Here is a 15,623-nt window from a genome sequence, read left to right as displayed (position 1 = left end):
AAAGAAATATCCTAATTTCATAACACTCTGTATATGACTGTATGTGTGTTAGGTACATGCTTTAAACGCAAAAAATATGTGCCTACGAACTGCTCCTTCCTCAATCGCTCACCACGTTTGCGAATCGGTGAACAATCGATCGACGGTTGAAGCGTAACTCGATTGCGGGTTAATTAGCGCGTTTTTATGGGGAACATTAAACGAGTGCGCGTGACGATATGGACAAATTTGCGAACGTTCTGCTTCCGTGTCCATAACGGCTTGATATTAATGCTAAACACATGGAGTATAGCTGTTTCATGCGATCTTAACGGTAGACGCATTCAACTGGAGATTATCCCGTTTTCCATAGAACGCCAACTTCTCGCAAAATGCAAACTCAGTGTATTGCGAAAAGCTCGCATTTGCGTGATTTTCTTCAACGATATATGTATAGAAATAGAGCGATTGAGTTACACTTCTTCTGGCTCAGAAATAAAGTTATATCTAACTATTTGCTCCCTGTGTATGTGTATGTGTTAAATAATTAATCCTATTGACACTTTCGAGAAATCTCGACCAACGATACGCATTGCTTCTCAGATTGCTTAATTGTGGCTTATTTTGCTTCCTCCCTCATTACAAACTACCTTGTAAATCATGATGTTATGTTAAAAGGTAAAAAAAAGACAGCAAAGTATCATACAAAAAACATTATGTTGCGGTAAAAAAAATATCTTTACAACCTATGTATATAATTATCGTGTCTAATCTTTGTATTTTTATAGTATAGAATAGTTTTAATAATATATCTCTCTCTCTCTCTCTCTCTCTCTCTCTGTCTCCCCCTCCCTCCCTCTCTCCCTCCCTCCCTCCCTCCCTACTTGCCCCTCCCTCTCTCTCTTCTTTTATTCTAAAGTAATAATTTAAATTAAATATTAACGCAAAGTCACTTATTTGACAAATTTTTGTTTCACGTATATTTGTATATTTCGCGCAAACAAAAAACTTACAAAAATATTGCTTTTTTCTTCAGTTATTCTATTAAACAAATTACGAATTCATCTAATCCAAATCTAATAAAATTTGGCGCGGCATCAAACTCGATAAAAATCATCTCTCTTTTAGAATTAAACGCGATATAATTTTTCCGCTCCTTATCTAAAATATAACGCAATAAAACGAAATCTTTAATTAAAAGAGTATCTCTTAACAATTTTTTCCGCTCTAATTCTACTCATAATTAATTTTCTTAGAAAATGTCGCGAATTTGTGACACGAAATGCATATTTAATATACGATCGGTCCTACACTGCGACGACGCTTTACACATCGTCATTTACACGAGCAGCTTCTACATACGTGAAAACGATTAAAAAACGATCTACATTACGTTATCGTGTATTCTATAATATTGTAGTATTACTGAAGGACGATTGAAGCGACGCTATCATAAATCTCAACTCGTTTGCGACTGGTGCTCGTGCTGGTGAAACAACAACAACAGCAACAACAAGATTTTCTTTATCTAATGCCTATCACTCTACTCGTATATAATAATATAATCGCGATCATCGATCGCGCGTTTATAAAATTCTCTGAAAGCCCTTTTCGCACAACAACGTATTACATATGTATGTATGTATCGTTAACGTACGTACGTGTATGTTGCGTGTACGTGCATATAGATCTATAGATATATGTATCTCTCCCTCAATCCTTTTTCAACAACATGCGGTAAAATAGTGCGATCTCGCTAGAAAGCCAACAATCGTATGGACGGTAGCGAACGCAATCAGGTTGGAACAGGTTTTGCTGAAACAAAGGTCCGTTGCCTCTGAGCGTAATCGTAATAGAACCGACTATCTTCTTCGCAGAAAGATTCCCGATTCGGTATATCTTGTCGATGTCTGAAACAATCTCGCTCCTTTTGTACATGAGTTTTTGTACATGTCTTGTATACTCTCTCATTTTCTCTCACGACGCCATAAGTTTTAAATATCGAAAAATAATCTCTCTACTCTGGGTAATCAATTGTTTTAAAACTACCACACAACTTACGATTGCGCGATCGATCATGTACGTATGTAGATATATTTTTTTTTTTTACTTTCTCATTAATCCTTCGGCTGATTCTATATAACATAATTAACCCGCGTGTCGTATATATACTCTTTTTCATAACCAATTAATTAGTCGGTAACGGATTTGCGCGTTATCTTCATGGGAGGGATTGTTGCAGCGCGGATCGTGTATATACGTAGGGATCGTTAACAAGCGCCGTTATTATATAGCGCGATTGAACGGCGCCGTAAAAGCGTGAGATAACCTGCCGCACTTAATTGCAAGCAATTATCGCCATAACCGACAAAATCCCAAAGGATTAATTCTACGTCCCGAATGCATCAATCTTTCCAATTTATTACTTCATCTCGCAGATCGATCGTTACGCAAGCTGCATAAATGCAACGCTCGGTCTCCGTAATATATCTAAAAGACAGATTGTCAGTGATAGAGATCTCATTTATCATAATTTCTTCGATTAATACGAATGTTTCAAATCGTAAAATCAACTCACTTATTACTTATAAAACGCTCGAATGTGCCCAAACTGTATCTATGAAGAGATTTCCCTCCCGTTTCTCCTACTATCTTTGTCAAAAGCACTTTCTCGCCAGATATGTAACCAGATGAGTAACACTTGTATAACAATTTGTACAGATCAAAATTAACCAACAATTTCCATCATTATGCGATATGCGCGTTTAATGTGTCGCTGGCACGAATCAAGTTCGAATCATGTCGATTGTGTACCATTACGCGATCACGTAAAAGATCATTTACCTCTAATAATTTCATCCGAATGAACGCTAGAATGGATTGCATGTCCCGAATGCGAAACATTAGCAGGCGCATTTTATTACGAAATTTATATATCTTTGCCGGAAGCTTCTTCATTTTTTTCAAGGCTGCACGCGCAATAAGTTGATAATTTATCCCGCGAAATAAAGAGCGCGCAACAGCCAGCCGGGATTCTCGAGAACTATTCGCCGATCATCCGCTAAATGATTTTCTACTCTATCAAACTCGAGAGCAAACCGGGCTTCTCCTGATGCTACGTCATCGTCGAAGAATGCGATTCCGGTGGTGCCGGCAGCTGAGGAGTTTGCCGATTCGAGAGCCGTCGCGGCCAACGTTGCGGCGAGACCGGCGGCGTCGGTCGCGGCGTATTCGGTGCGGAACCGGCGGTCAATCGCCAATTACTGCTGGAGAATACACTCGATCTGCCCACGGCGGAAAGATTGGCGTTGCTGCTGCTGCAAGCGACCGCTGCCGAGAGATCCACGCGCGACACAGCCCTGTGTGCATCGATTAATTTTCTTTCAACATCTTAATCATCAAAATCCAATCTTTATTCGAATCGAAAGGAAATCACATGTGCTCATTTAAATAATAAAAATATATAAACAAATTATCTCCCGCACTCAAATAGCTTCGATAAAATAATTTTAAATAGATATAAAAGAGAACGAGGGGGAAATTTTCTCACGTCACAAGTTCAAGCCGACTTACCTGGAAGGCGGAGCGGAACCTCCAGTGTAAGAATGCAATCCTGCCGGACCACTCCTCGGTCTTGACGTCGACACAACGCTCGTTGATCTATGCAAGGCCGGCGAGGGTGGCGCTGATGGTAGCATTCGTGGTGTCTGCGGGGGCGTCCGGCCGGACGATACACTTCCGAGGCTGCTAGTAGAGGACTTTCTTCTCGCGCTCCTGCGATCAGTCGTCATAATTATAGACAGAAAATTCCCTTATATTGGCTAAATACAGCGAGAAAGCGAGAAAGACAGTCCTGCATAAAATAAAATAAATTCGAAATTATAAATATATAGCACATCAAGATGCGCTTGCGTGGAAGAGGAAGGACACATTAAACATTTATTCCAATTATTCTAGCAAAGGATTTTTAACATGCAAATATTATTTTACTTTGCAAATTAGGATGCTATTTATCCATTAATTTATTCTTTATCGTTTATCTGAATCATTGTATGTATGACCAATATGCAATATAATCATGAATTTGTTTTATTCAAGGATCTCTGTCAAAGATCTTTCCTCTCTTCAATCGATCTTACTTTTTAATGTATCCAATATAACTTTTTGCACAAAGTACTTTTATTCCAATATAATATTGAATGTTATTCAAAACCAAATCGACCTTTATAGCCGAGGATTTCAACGCAATTACCTTTTAGTAGCTTGACGACAGAGGCCAGTTGGACAAGTGCGTCCCATGGCGCATTTGCCCTCGCATACCTCTTTCGCTAGAGCTAGTGTTTCGTAATTTCTCAAGGTGGATCTGCAAGCCTCTGCATCAGCCTCGGCGAGAGCGAGACTGGGAAACCGCTCCTTTAATCTGCGACGCTCCTACGTTAAATAGTAAAATTTTGTGATCTTTTTTGATCATTTAAAATATATACTATCAGTTATAACAATTTTTTTGTAATTATAAAATATATAATATATCAAAGAAAAATAAAAAGACAGAAGATTGGATATATACATCCTGAAAGGAACAGAAAAAAAAAAGAGTAAAGACGGAAAGCCAAGTGATTATCTTGCTGTTACTTACATCTTGTAAGCGACTGGATTCAAAATCCTTGAGCTGCTGTTGAAAACCGACATTCGGATTCGCGATGGAACGACCCACTCTAACGACTTTGAGTGATTCTTTCCAGGACAAATCGGTGATGCTCATGATGTAAGCCACCGCCACCGTCACACTCCTCGACATTCCTGCCAGACTAAAAACAGGTTATTTTTACTTACAAAAATTTATAGTTTCAATCTTTATTTCTATGAATTGCTTGTCAAAATTAACCGATGTTCTTTTCACCCCAGTTTCTTTATATCCGATCTACGTACAAGTGATTTTTTTAAAGGAAAATTTAAAATATCATACACTTTTCATATATCGCATTTTAAATAAACATTTGATTGTATATCTTTGTAATGAAGTTTAAAAGATCTCTCTTACTTAAACTTTATTAAATAAATAATATACTTTTGTCATATATCATCTCTATTTTCCATCGTTTTTTCTTGTTTTTTAATCTTCTCTTTTTTTAATGTATGTGTGTTTTTAATTATAATTATTCGTTTAATATTATTCATCCATAAATTATTTTTATTACTTAATTTTATTTTATTTAACTAATAATTAAGTTTTATTAATTATTTTCATTTTAGGTATCTATAATTTATCAATTATAAATACTCTTTGACATTTTCGTTAAAGAAGAATGGATTTCAAATCGGCTAAAAAATTTATAATCAATGATCATCTGGTGATTTTAATACACTGTAAACGCATATAACAAATATTTACCAATGGATCAGTACATTTCCGCCGCGAAGACGGGCGGCATGGATGAAATCGTTGCACAAAGAGAAGTATTGCGATAAATTCTGATCAGGACTGTCCGCTGCCAAGATGCATAAGTAATGCTTATCCTGAAATGTAATCAAAATTTAATCCAAATATTAAGCTATATCTTCTCGCCGTAGAGATCCTATTTTAAATCAAGTATACCTTACATAATGACAAATCGACCTATTTCTAATCGATAAATTTCATTTATATTTTCTTATTGTTAAACTGATCTTATTATCGATACAATTAAAATTTTTTTCGTGCTATTCATACTTTGACTTTTATTGCAAATCAAATATCAAGATGATTGCTATAATGACGAAGGAAATGCATTGGTATTATAAAACTGCTGATAATTTTGAAGCGTAAGAAAAACGAATTGCGTTAGACACGTTAGATATACTGTTTCGATTCTGACAATCTTATTTTACAAATTTTATTGCAAAATTTCATAGGCACTTGGAGGAAGATATACCAATCGTAATTTAAACGTTGCATTAAGAAAAATGACAAGGGGAATAGGGAAGAAATAAAAAACGAAAACTTGAAGGGAAGGATAAGAGAGTGGAAACATTTTAAATATAAATTTATTTATATGAAAAAAAAAATTGGTTAAAGAATTAAAAAATTTTATTAAATTTTAAATTCTATAAAGAAGATTAAAAATGACAGGAAAAAATGAAAGAAAAATAACAAAGGAAAAATTGAGAGAGAGAGAGAGAGAGAGAGAGAGAGAGAGAGAGAGAGGGGGAGAGAGAGATGAGTAGGGGGGCAATGAATAGGATATTATATTTAAATATAATAAATATAAGAAATAGATAATCGGTTATCCATATTATAATATATTGAAAAAATTAAAAGCGAGACTCAACTTGTTACTCTCATTAAGTAATGCTTGTTTCTGTCATTAAGTATAATACAAATTTTTATATTCTTTTTTATTACAATCCAAACTTTTCACATGATAGATTTTTCATTGATATTCTTTTCCGTCGATCGCTACATTAAAATTTCGCTCGAAACAGGTGCTTTAAGACATTTTTCCCGCGTTATATTTTTCTTACTTACGGAATGCAGACGACGAGCCGTGTCGTGAATAGCCAGAATATGCGTGATCTCAAAACGCTCCAATTGATCGGCATCCTTGCTGTCCTGATAATTACCTATATAAAGACCGGGAAGTACCTGTTGACATAATAAACGGTAATGCGAGGTATTATAAAGTCATACGTCAAAGTCACACATTTCGTAACGCAAGTCTTTAATTAATATTCAATTCACGATGTACAATAAGTAATCACGAAAGGCAGTATAAATATCGCATAAGTTTCTCTCGTAAATCTCGAGTCTTGAAAATACAAGCCGACAGACATTGTCGTGATGTTCTCATTCGTCTTACCCCGGCTCTCATTCAAAATGGCAAGTCCCTTTCGGCGTCTATTTGGCAAAAGATTACTTACGAGATTAGACGATGAGAAAATCCAGGTGAGTTGGTAGGAGAAATGCAAAGCCACGAATTGAATTCGCGATGCGCCACGACTGGCGTCGCAATCTTAGATTAACTTACCGTTTGACAAATATTGAATCTTGATGAAAAGTAGCTTGCAAGCGAGACGCGCGCGAGTGGGGCAAAAAGGAGATTGCATACATTAACTTAAATGCCACTTTTCATTCGACCATTCTTTCAACCAATATTGATTCATTGTCAGTCTTTAATGAAGGTTCGATAGAAAGCGCGGAGAGAGCGTTTTTCTTTCTCTCGCGCGTTATAAATAAAATATATACATCGAGTTAACGATCGAGTTGACGCGGACAAATTAAGACACGTTGAGAAACAATCTCGCGGAACGATTTTTTCAATGCTCCGCGCGTGTACGATGTTTATTTTAATTATCGCAATCTCAAGAATATCCATTCTCTGACGACACACCGGTCGTTAGTCTCAGTCCTCGCGATTGAATTTTATTCGAACCGTTCTTATCGCGATTACCCCCTCGCACGCGAGTATTTTGTTCCCTTCTCTGCATGCTCTGCATCTCGCGCACGTCGATTTTAGATGAGAAGAAACGAGGAACAAGGAGAGCTAACTTGGGGCTCGACGAAACCGCGAATCCCGAATCTAGACGAACGGTTACTGTCTCGTGGATCGATCGATTGCAAACGAGAGAGAGAGAGAGAGAGAGAGAGAGAGAAGAAAAAAAGGAGGGCGACGATATACTCTGAAAGAGCAAAACGAGTGGAAGTAAACAAGTCTCTATCGCGTCGATTGACGATATGCGATTTCGATCACTCGCAGTCTCCTGGTGTGTTTGCGCGATTCACGGTAGCGTGCAAACGTCAACCGCCGCCGCGTCGGGGCATCGATCGCTCGACGAGACATCATCGCGTATATTCGCTCGTGATCCACTCGGAGACGTCAAGATCCTCTTTCCCGACGTTCTTTTCGAGCGTTCCCCGAGGAGTATCCCGGGATCGCTCTTTTCGATATCTTCAAGTCCATCGAGAACGGAGGATCGTGAGAATATTGCTGATAGTTTCGTTTTAAAGCGTGGTTCAACGCATCATAAACGAAGAAAGTAATGCAATCAGCGAAAGCAGAAAAAAAAGAAGGATAAGACCAAGAAGAATGAAGATCGCGGATGACGAAATTATCGAAGAATCCAAGAGTTCGATGGAATCGTCTCGTATCGTGAAAAGTCCGTCCACTATCGTCGACGTTATTACAAATGTTACTATGCGTACTCTAAATCCTACGTTGGAGTTAACGATGAATTTTTCAACGATACGTCCTTTCGTAGATATCGCCAATGAAACTATCGCCGTCGACGCCGTTCCGTCAACAAAAGTTGTTGACGATACAACCCGCGAAAAAAATTACCAGCAAAGTTTCCTTCGTAAGAAATGTAAAAAAAGGACCAAATGTGCGACAGAAGACTGTAAAGGAGGGAAAAAGAAGAATGCTATCGATGTACTCGGAGACGAATTGTTTTCCATCTGATTTCTGGAAGCCGAGTGCCTCGCGTAGAGATGAATCGCGACTCGTACGAGCACGATGTATAACGTTGCTTTTATATATTCAACGGTATAAGAGAGTTTTTTCATAACAAGAAATTTTGAGAGTAACATTTCAAAGAAATCACATCATACGAATATATAGAGATTTCGTTTCACACATGTAAACTTTGTAAGAAAATATCGAGTGAAATTTTGAGACAATTATCCATTATAAACATTATGTTTCGTTTTTCTTTAAAAAAAAAGCATGATGCATTAAATTCGTATATTACACCATTAATAAAATTTGATTTCTCGTGAAGAATTATATTATATAATTTATTAAAAGATGTGCCTATATGATATATACTTTTTTATTTAAATTGGCTAACGAGTTGCCAAAGCTTTTCATCCTCCTGTACAACAATTTATGTATACAAAAATAGAATAGGTAGAATTAATTAAATCGATGATATTGCTCGAGAAAAAAAATATGCTAATGAGAATATGTGAACGGAACTGATTACTTATTTGACGATGTGCAAAATGTTTTGTATTTTATAATTAGCGTAACTCAAATTTTCCACCGCTATTTCAGCTTCGTCTTTTCTGCTCCGTCTTTCCGCTTCTATTTTACTAGCGCACGTTGCTGCTATATAAAATTTTATTATTATTAAGCGTATTATCGGCCGAGATTTTAAACGAGGTTACGACAAGGTCAGCTAAGTTTTCAATCAACGTTATATTGAAATGTATTTAAACAAGTTGTCGGATGGTAAAAGCGTCAAATCGGAATAAAACGTATTGTCGTGCTATAAAGATCTTTTCACGTTTGCATCGAACAAACGACATCTTTATCAAAGATTCACTGATCGTTATCAAATAATACTTTGAACTCAGAACAATAAAAATAAAGTAAATGTTTTTTCTTTTTTAACTAAACAATTAATATATTGATCTGGGAGCAACAATTTTCCCATTGAAGCAATTTCTCACCTTGTTCATGCCATTCCCCATGATGTCGGCGCGACGACGAGCGCGTGCTTGATGTTACTGATTTAAAAGCACGAGTGCACAAGCCTTTCTTCGTTCGCCATCATCTTTAGTCTCTTGAGCTTATTTCTCGATGATCCAATTCGACTCTCGTCGGCAAGGCAGCAGTATTGTTCGTCAAGCATCATTGTCAATGTATAGAAGTGAGACTCCATCAGGCCGCCGCGCATTTGATCTTATCGTCGATGACGTGGACCACGTGGGCTCTCGATCTTCTCTTTTGCCTATTTTTCTCTTTCTTTCCTCGTTTATTATCTCGATAATTTATTACTGTCGTACATAAATTATACAATTAGCGAGATAAATTTATTACTGTTTACGATAAGCAATGAGTAAAGTTATTCCGTTTTTCATCTCCCTCTTGTAATCGTGCCTTTTTCTTGAGGATGACAGTCGATCTGATACTCGATTTGCGAAGGAACTTTTATATTCGCGGATGTTCTTCTGCAGATGTCTTTTTATTGAACTCTCGTGTAGCCGCTCCAATGGGCCTCAGCGGGAGAGGTTCTATTTATACATAAATTATTTCGGTTTCCTTTGGGCGGATGCAAGAAAATAGACGAAATTTTAGGTGAACGATGTGTCGCGAAAAATATCATCTTTTTCTGGAGGAGGTCACCCGCAATCGTCGACTCTCGTTCCTGTGAGAGAAAGAAAATTCTCGATTATAATAAGACGATTATAAAAAGACGAGATATCGTGCAAATAGAAGGAATAAAAGGAATTTGTCTTGGATATCGATTAGCGATACGCGGCACAATTGCCTCGCTCGAAAGAGGAAATGCGCGCTTGTTCTTTCGAGAAAGTGCGACAAGTTATTGATAAATTGTCATCATCAGTGTCCTAGGTACATGTGTTATATGTATACAATCTCATTGTCAGCTGCCTTAATAATTAAACCGATTCAAATGTTTGAGATGTCTCGATGACACTCCTCATTATTACACATTAGAGATAACTGATAAAAATGGCAATAAATTCCAACGAAAAGAAAATAAAACACGTTATTTTAAAAAACGAAGACAGTCTCCGAGTTTAAAGTGCGGTTTATCGATTATTTTAAAATCGATAAGATAGATTATAAAGACTCGGTCACCTCGCAGTACGTTAACCTACTTTGTTAGCAGGTTATAGTCGGCCATATTAATCGTGTCTAATGAATTTGCATTCGATGGTTAAATTTGTAAAATTAAATTAAAAAGTAAAACTTGTTTGTGTTATTTAATTGCACGATTCAATTGCCTCGTACTCGCAAAAAACAAAAAAAATCGGTAAATCACGTGTCTCGAAATAAATCTATAGCGAATGCAGAGACACTAGATATCATATTAAAGTTGTATATCTACTGATTGTATATCTACTTCCATTCTTTTACAATTACTTATATAAAACATATGTAAATAATTTAGATTCACATTATAAATAATAAATAATAAATAATATACGTTTTTCTGCTAAAACAATACAAAAAAATAATATTAATTTGTTTTTTTTTCTTTCAATTTTGTACGAATTTTTTGAACATTCATACATAATCATTATTTTAATACATCAATACATCAAGATATCAATTTTTAGATTATAAGTAATTATAAAAATTAAAAACTTTTTTGTATATATCAAATAATTATAATGTATTATTTTAAACGTATAATAAATTTTACAAGAATCAGACAATTTCAAAATCAATATTTCTTTATAATAAAATTTTGATTTAAAAATCTATTTTTTATCGAATTGGAAAGTTTAAAAAAAAAGAAATTTTTTTTTTAAATATCAATATAAATAGAAAGAAAAAAAAAATCTAAAATTAGTCAAAATATTCGCAATTAAAAGAAAACGCGATTTAAAGCGTCTTGTAGAACGTAAAATCAATTCTGCGACAAAATTTCGTGACTATGTCATGACGTTGTCAAGGACACAAATCGCTATCCCCAGCCAGAAAAATATGCTTTCACGATGCTCTCTCGAAGCGACTTATAGGAATAGATGTTTTTGTTGCGGAGTCAAATATGGCAGCGCAAGACTGTACGTTTTAGGTAAATTTTAGTCTCCGATATATTGGCATGATACCAACGCAACATATTTTGCTTTATCTGACAGACAAACATGGTATGTGGTACTGTGATATTATCCGGTGAGCGAAACATTTCCGTTAACTCGATACCATTCCTATCACGAGAAATCATATCTGAATGACATAATTGATGCTAATTTATTGCTAATTTATTGTTAAGTTTGTACCCTAATTCCGAATTTATATTTCTCCTATCAATTAGCAAAAAATTCTTTAAAAATAGAGGAAAAGTATCAATTTTTACATCATGTTAGCGCATCCCCATTTTCTAAAAGTACAAGCGAATCGTAAAAAACAAATTTAACTAAACTAATTGCTAATTTATTGTTTTGTTTATGCGAATAGATTCCAAAAATATTAATTTTTTAATTTAATATATTAGTAAAATAATTTAATATAACTTGATAATACCAGTTTGTTATCAAAAGTTTCTTGAATTAATTATTATATTATCGAAATATCCCCTAGTTTTCAATTTGTTACTCACGAAGAATAAAAGTCTTTGATTGTTTCTTAAAAAATCTTAACAAAGTAATTATAATTTTTAAGAATAATTATCAGAGTTGTATTTTCAATTTTGATTTTGTGCGGTGTATAGCTATTGTTTATTTGAGTGTTTTATTGTCATTCGCGCGAGAAGATAGCAGCGCAAGGCACTCCAAGCGTCATTGTATTATCTTTATAAACGTGATCTCTATCTACGATTATTACAAATAACGATAATTGACCTGCATGACTAATGAATTTTCGCGATTATTACAATTTTCAATTAGCCATTAACTCACGTAGTATCATATAGCATTGCATGAAACCACCGTTGAAACCACCGCGTGTTTAATCTTTGATCAAAATTCGTTTTCGGATATTGCAAAGTGATGGCGTATTCTTGGATATTACATTTTACGGATATGTATCTTTAATTTCTATATGCCCATTCATTTGTGTTATAATGAAAAGTGATAAACCTGCCAATAGTAAAATATACTATTAATAATGTATTATTAATAATGTATTATTAATATATTATAAAATATTAATATTAAAATATAATAAACCTATAAATAAATTTTCGATAATATTCAAAACAGACACACACACACACACACACACTCACAAATGATTATTTAAAATACAAATAAAATAAATAAATATATTTAAAAAAAAAAAACAAGATATATATGCCACCCGCGCACGTGCAATCAATCAGTCTTAAATGTACTTATACGTATTTTTCGGCTGCAAGAAAAGAATTTTTTGTTTCTCAATATTTATGGAAGATTAATGAGAAGATAATTATAATTTAATTTATAGATATTTTCCGGTATTTCCTTCATACATTAAACATAATATTAAAAACATTGATATTAAAAATAATTGCGTCGTTCATTTTTTCATTCTTAATAAAATATTGTGAAATGTCTCTATGCATGTAATAAATCAGAATTTCAATAAATTATCGATACTAAAGTGATTAAAATATCTCGATGTTAAAAATACTAGTATGTACATATATCACATTATTTTTAAGTAGCGCCATTAAAATATCGAAATATATCCATATTACAACCACTGTTATAGCATAAATATTTGGTGAATATACTTGAATCTTTATTGGATATTTAATATCGCTAAGCCTTCTGAATATTTATTAGTATTGCTATTTGTTACTATCTCAATAGTAAATTGATAGATATTTTTACAAAAAAAAAAAAAAATCTATCAATTTACTATTGAGATAGATGCAATTGCATAAAATTACTGCGTCCAACGAGTGTTGACCTACTCTTAAAATAAAACAATGATCCGATATGTTGGAATAAATTCAATGAAAACCAATCATATCGGACGATCTGAAAATTATCACGCGTGGAACATTTCATACAGTAAATCTTTTTTCACGCATATCAAATAATTTGCATAAAATTAATTCATTAAAATCGAGTACATCGAGGACGCATTCGTAAAATCCCTTCATGTATTATCTGTCCAAAGATCGATTACGCATCCCCGATTATCCATCGAGTCTCATAAAATAGATACGTATCGAGATTCAGCCCGTAATCAAGCTAAAAGCGATGTATATTGTAAATTATGCAGCAATCCGCATGTCTGATGCATGTATCTCTTAATAGAAAAAAAGGTGAAACAATAAGGAAAGTAGAGCATTTATTTACGTTCAAAATTAAAATAACGCTAAAATTAATATTTATCACTAGCCTTGTTAAAGCAAACAATCAAAAGTTCATCAAAAATGGGAATCGGAATTACATACAAACGAAATTTTTAAATTTACAAAGCAAATTGCGATAGAGAAATAAAAAAAGGCTCAAATTCGAGACGCATCTGCAAAATCCGCATTTTACATGATATCGCGATATAAAAAGAAAATATCTATGTCCCGCCCTAAGGATACCTCTTATCGCAAATTAGCTTGCACTCGCGGGATGCTGCATCGTCTCTCCGAGAGGAAACAAGTGGAACGAGAAGAGAAATCGTTCGCGCACTCTGTTCAACCGCTGCCGCGAAAAGGAATTCCCGAGGCGGCCGATGAATCGTGCCTTTTTAATCCTATTGCTCGGCTACACTTTCCAGCCCCGTCTGTCACACACAAACGTTGCAGCAGATTGTACTGCAATTCGTATGCATTCTTCTTTCTTTTTCTCTCTTTCTTTTGGTCGACGATTCGACGGAAGGGCGCGCCGTACGAGAACTACCCCGCTCACGGTGAGCAAGGAATAGGGATGAGAGAAACAAGCAGCAAAGAGAGTAAGGAAGACGACAATCGGGGTAAAGTGGGGGAAACTAAACCGCGACGGCGGAAAACGGATGGAGGGAGAGGTAAAACTGCTAGGGGTAACGTGCAGGATAGTGGGGTAGATCCTATATCGTCACGCAAATAGAGCCACAAGGCTCCTGCCTACGAATCCTCGAAAGCGCGTTTCGCCAGTTTTGTTCCGCGCGTCAGGATCTTGCATCCATTCTGAGTCATCTCAGAATCGCTCCGGCGTCGGCGGAAAAGAGAGGAAAATGATTGTAATAATCAACACTACTGCCAAGCTAAACACTCGGAAAACGCAAGCTTTCCAACTCAATGCACTACGATCGATTGCCGCAATGGACGATGTCTCTGGTTTAGAATTAACCTGATGTCTGGGTAGTCAAATGGACATTGCTGTGACACGATCGGACACAGTCCTCTTTTAGAGAAGCTTAATTTTACTCGTCGCACTGAATGCAAATCTCTAGAATACGAGCGCGATTCGATTACCAATAATCGCTTCATCACCGCGATATATCATATCCCGGACTTCTCTTTTAGAAGCCAACGTGAGCGGATATGGTCGTTTTCACCACGTCTGCGGCCTGTTCAAATTCATTGCCATGAGATGGGTGAGGATAGCGAAATCTTGTAACAGATTTGCCACGATGGGAGGATGAGAATGAAACATGGAGGGGATCGACAGGAGTGAATGAAGATTGTCCAGATCCTGGATCGAATAATCCTTCGTCTTTTTTTCGCGAGTTTTAAATTCTAATTTCTTTGCCGTAAAATTCGCAATGTATCATGTTCATAATTCATAGATTCTCGATAAAGAGGCTGTAATTCTTTACGACGATCTTTTGACAGAAATAATCACGTGCTTCGCAATATTACAACTCACAATATACGAAGAGGATGGGAAATTATCCGTCCCTGAAACTAAAGCGTCGTATACGTCTGCGTTGGCAAACTCGCGCACAAGCCGCTCGATAAAGACCGTTCGCACCCCTCGGCACCCCTCGACCCTGCCCTAAAAACGGGAAATCTGGTGTAGTAGGACTTGCACATGATGAACTACTGGGCTACGTTTGCATCGTAACCGATTGCTGATATACATATGTGTATGTATGCATGCGCGCGCCTGTAATCTTGAATGGGCTCGTATCTTGCTGAAGCATGTTGCCGAGAAGCGCGCTCTTTTCGCAATGACGCGCTTCTCGGCAGATGCGTTGCATATGCGTGGCAAAAGATTTAAAAAAAATATTTTCTTCTTTCGTGAAAAACTATGTCGTACCACATTTCATATAGAAAATTAGAATCCA

The 15,623-nt window shown here is 35.8% G+C and overlaps 1 protein-coding gene across 3 annotated transcripts; it reads right to left on the bottom strand.

Annotated features, from left to right (window-relative positions):
• Positions 1-880: 880 nt before the first annotated feature.
• Positions 881-15,394, bottom strand: LOC126852409 (dual specificity protein phosphatase 15). 3 transcript variants are annotated; one of them, XM_050597203.1, is made up of 8 exons: positions 14,809-15,394; positions 9,407-10,104; positions 6,485-6,601; positions 5,372-5,496; positions 4,616-4,787; positions 4,232-4,410; positions 3,553-3,753; positions 881-3,338 (listed from the first exon to the last, which is right to left on the bottom strand). In XM_050597203.1, exons 2-8 carry the CDS (start codon positions 9,425-9,427, stop codon positions 3,095-3,097), a joined length of 1,059 nt encoding a protein of 352 aa, XP_050453160.1. In that variant the 5' UTR covers positions 9,428-10,104; positions 14,809-15,394; the 3' UTR covers positions 881-3,094. The 3 variants fall into 3 exon arrangements, with proteins under 3 accessions (XP_050453160.1, XP_050453161.1, XP_050453159.1); XM_050597204.1 differs by having other exon boundaries at positions 15,203-15,230; XM_050597202.1 differs by lacking the exon at positions 14,809-15,394 and adding an exon at positions 13,954-14,261.
• Positions 15,395-15,623: the final 229 nt, after the last annotated feature.

This window comes from Cataglyphis hispanica, chromosome 10 (assembly GCF_021464435.1).
Source record: "Cataglyphis hispanica isolate Lineage 1 chromosome 10, ULB_Chis1_1.0, whole genome shotgun sequence".
In the NCBI taxonomy this organism is placed as follows: Eukaryota; Metazoa; Arthropoda; class Insecta; order Hymenoptera; family Formicidae; genus Cataglyphis; species Cataglyphis hispanica.
This window is presented reverse-complemented; position numbering and strand designations above follow the sequence as displayed.

Coding starts and splice junctions, on each gene's coding strand:
- LOC126852409 (XM_050597203.1), bottom strand. CDS start 9,427: ATGGGGAATGGCATGAACAAG. Junction 5,497..6,484: donor CGGCTCGTCGTCTGCATTCC/GTAAGTAAGAAA, acceptor ATTACATTTCAG/GATAAGCATTACTTATGCAT. Junction 3,754..4,231: donor TGTCGTCAAGCTACTAAAAG/GTAATTGCGTTG, acceptor GACTGATCGCAG/GAGCGCGAGAAGAAAGTCCT.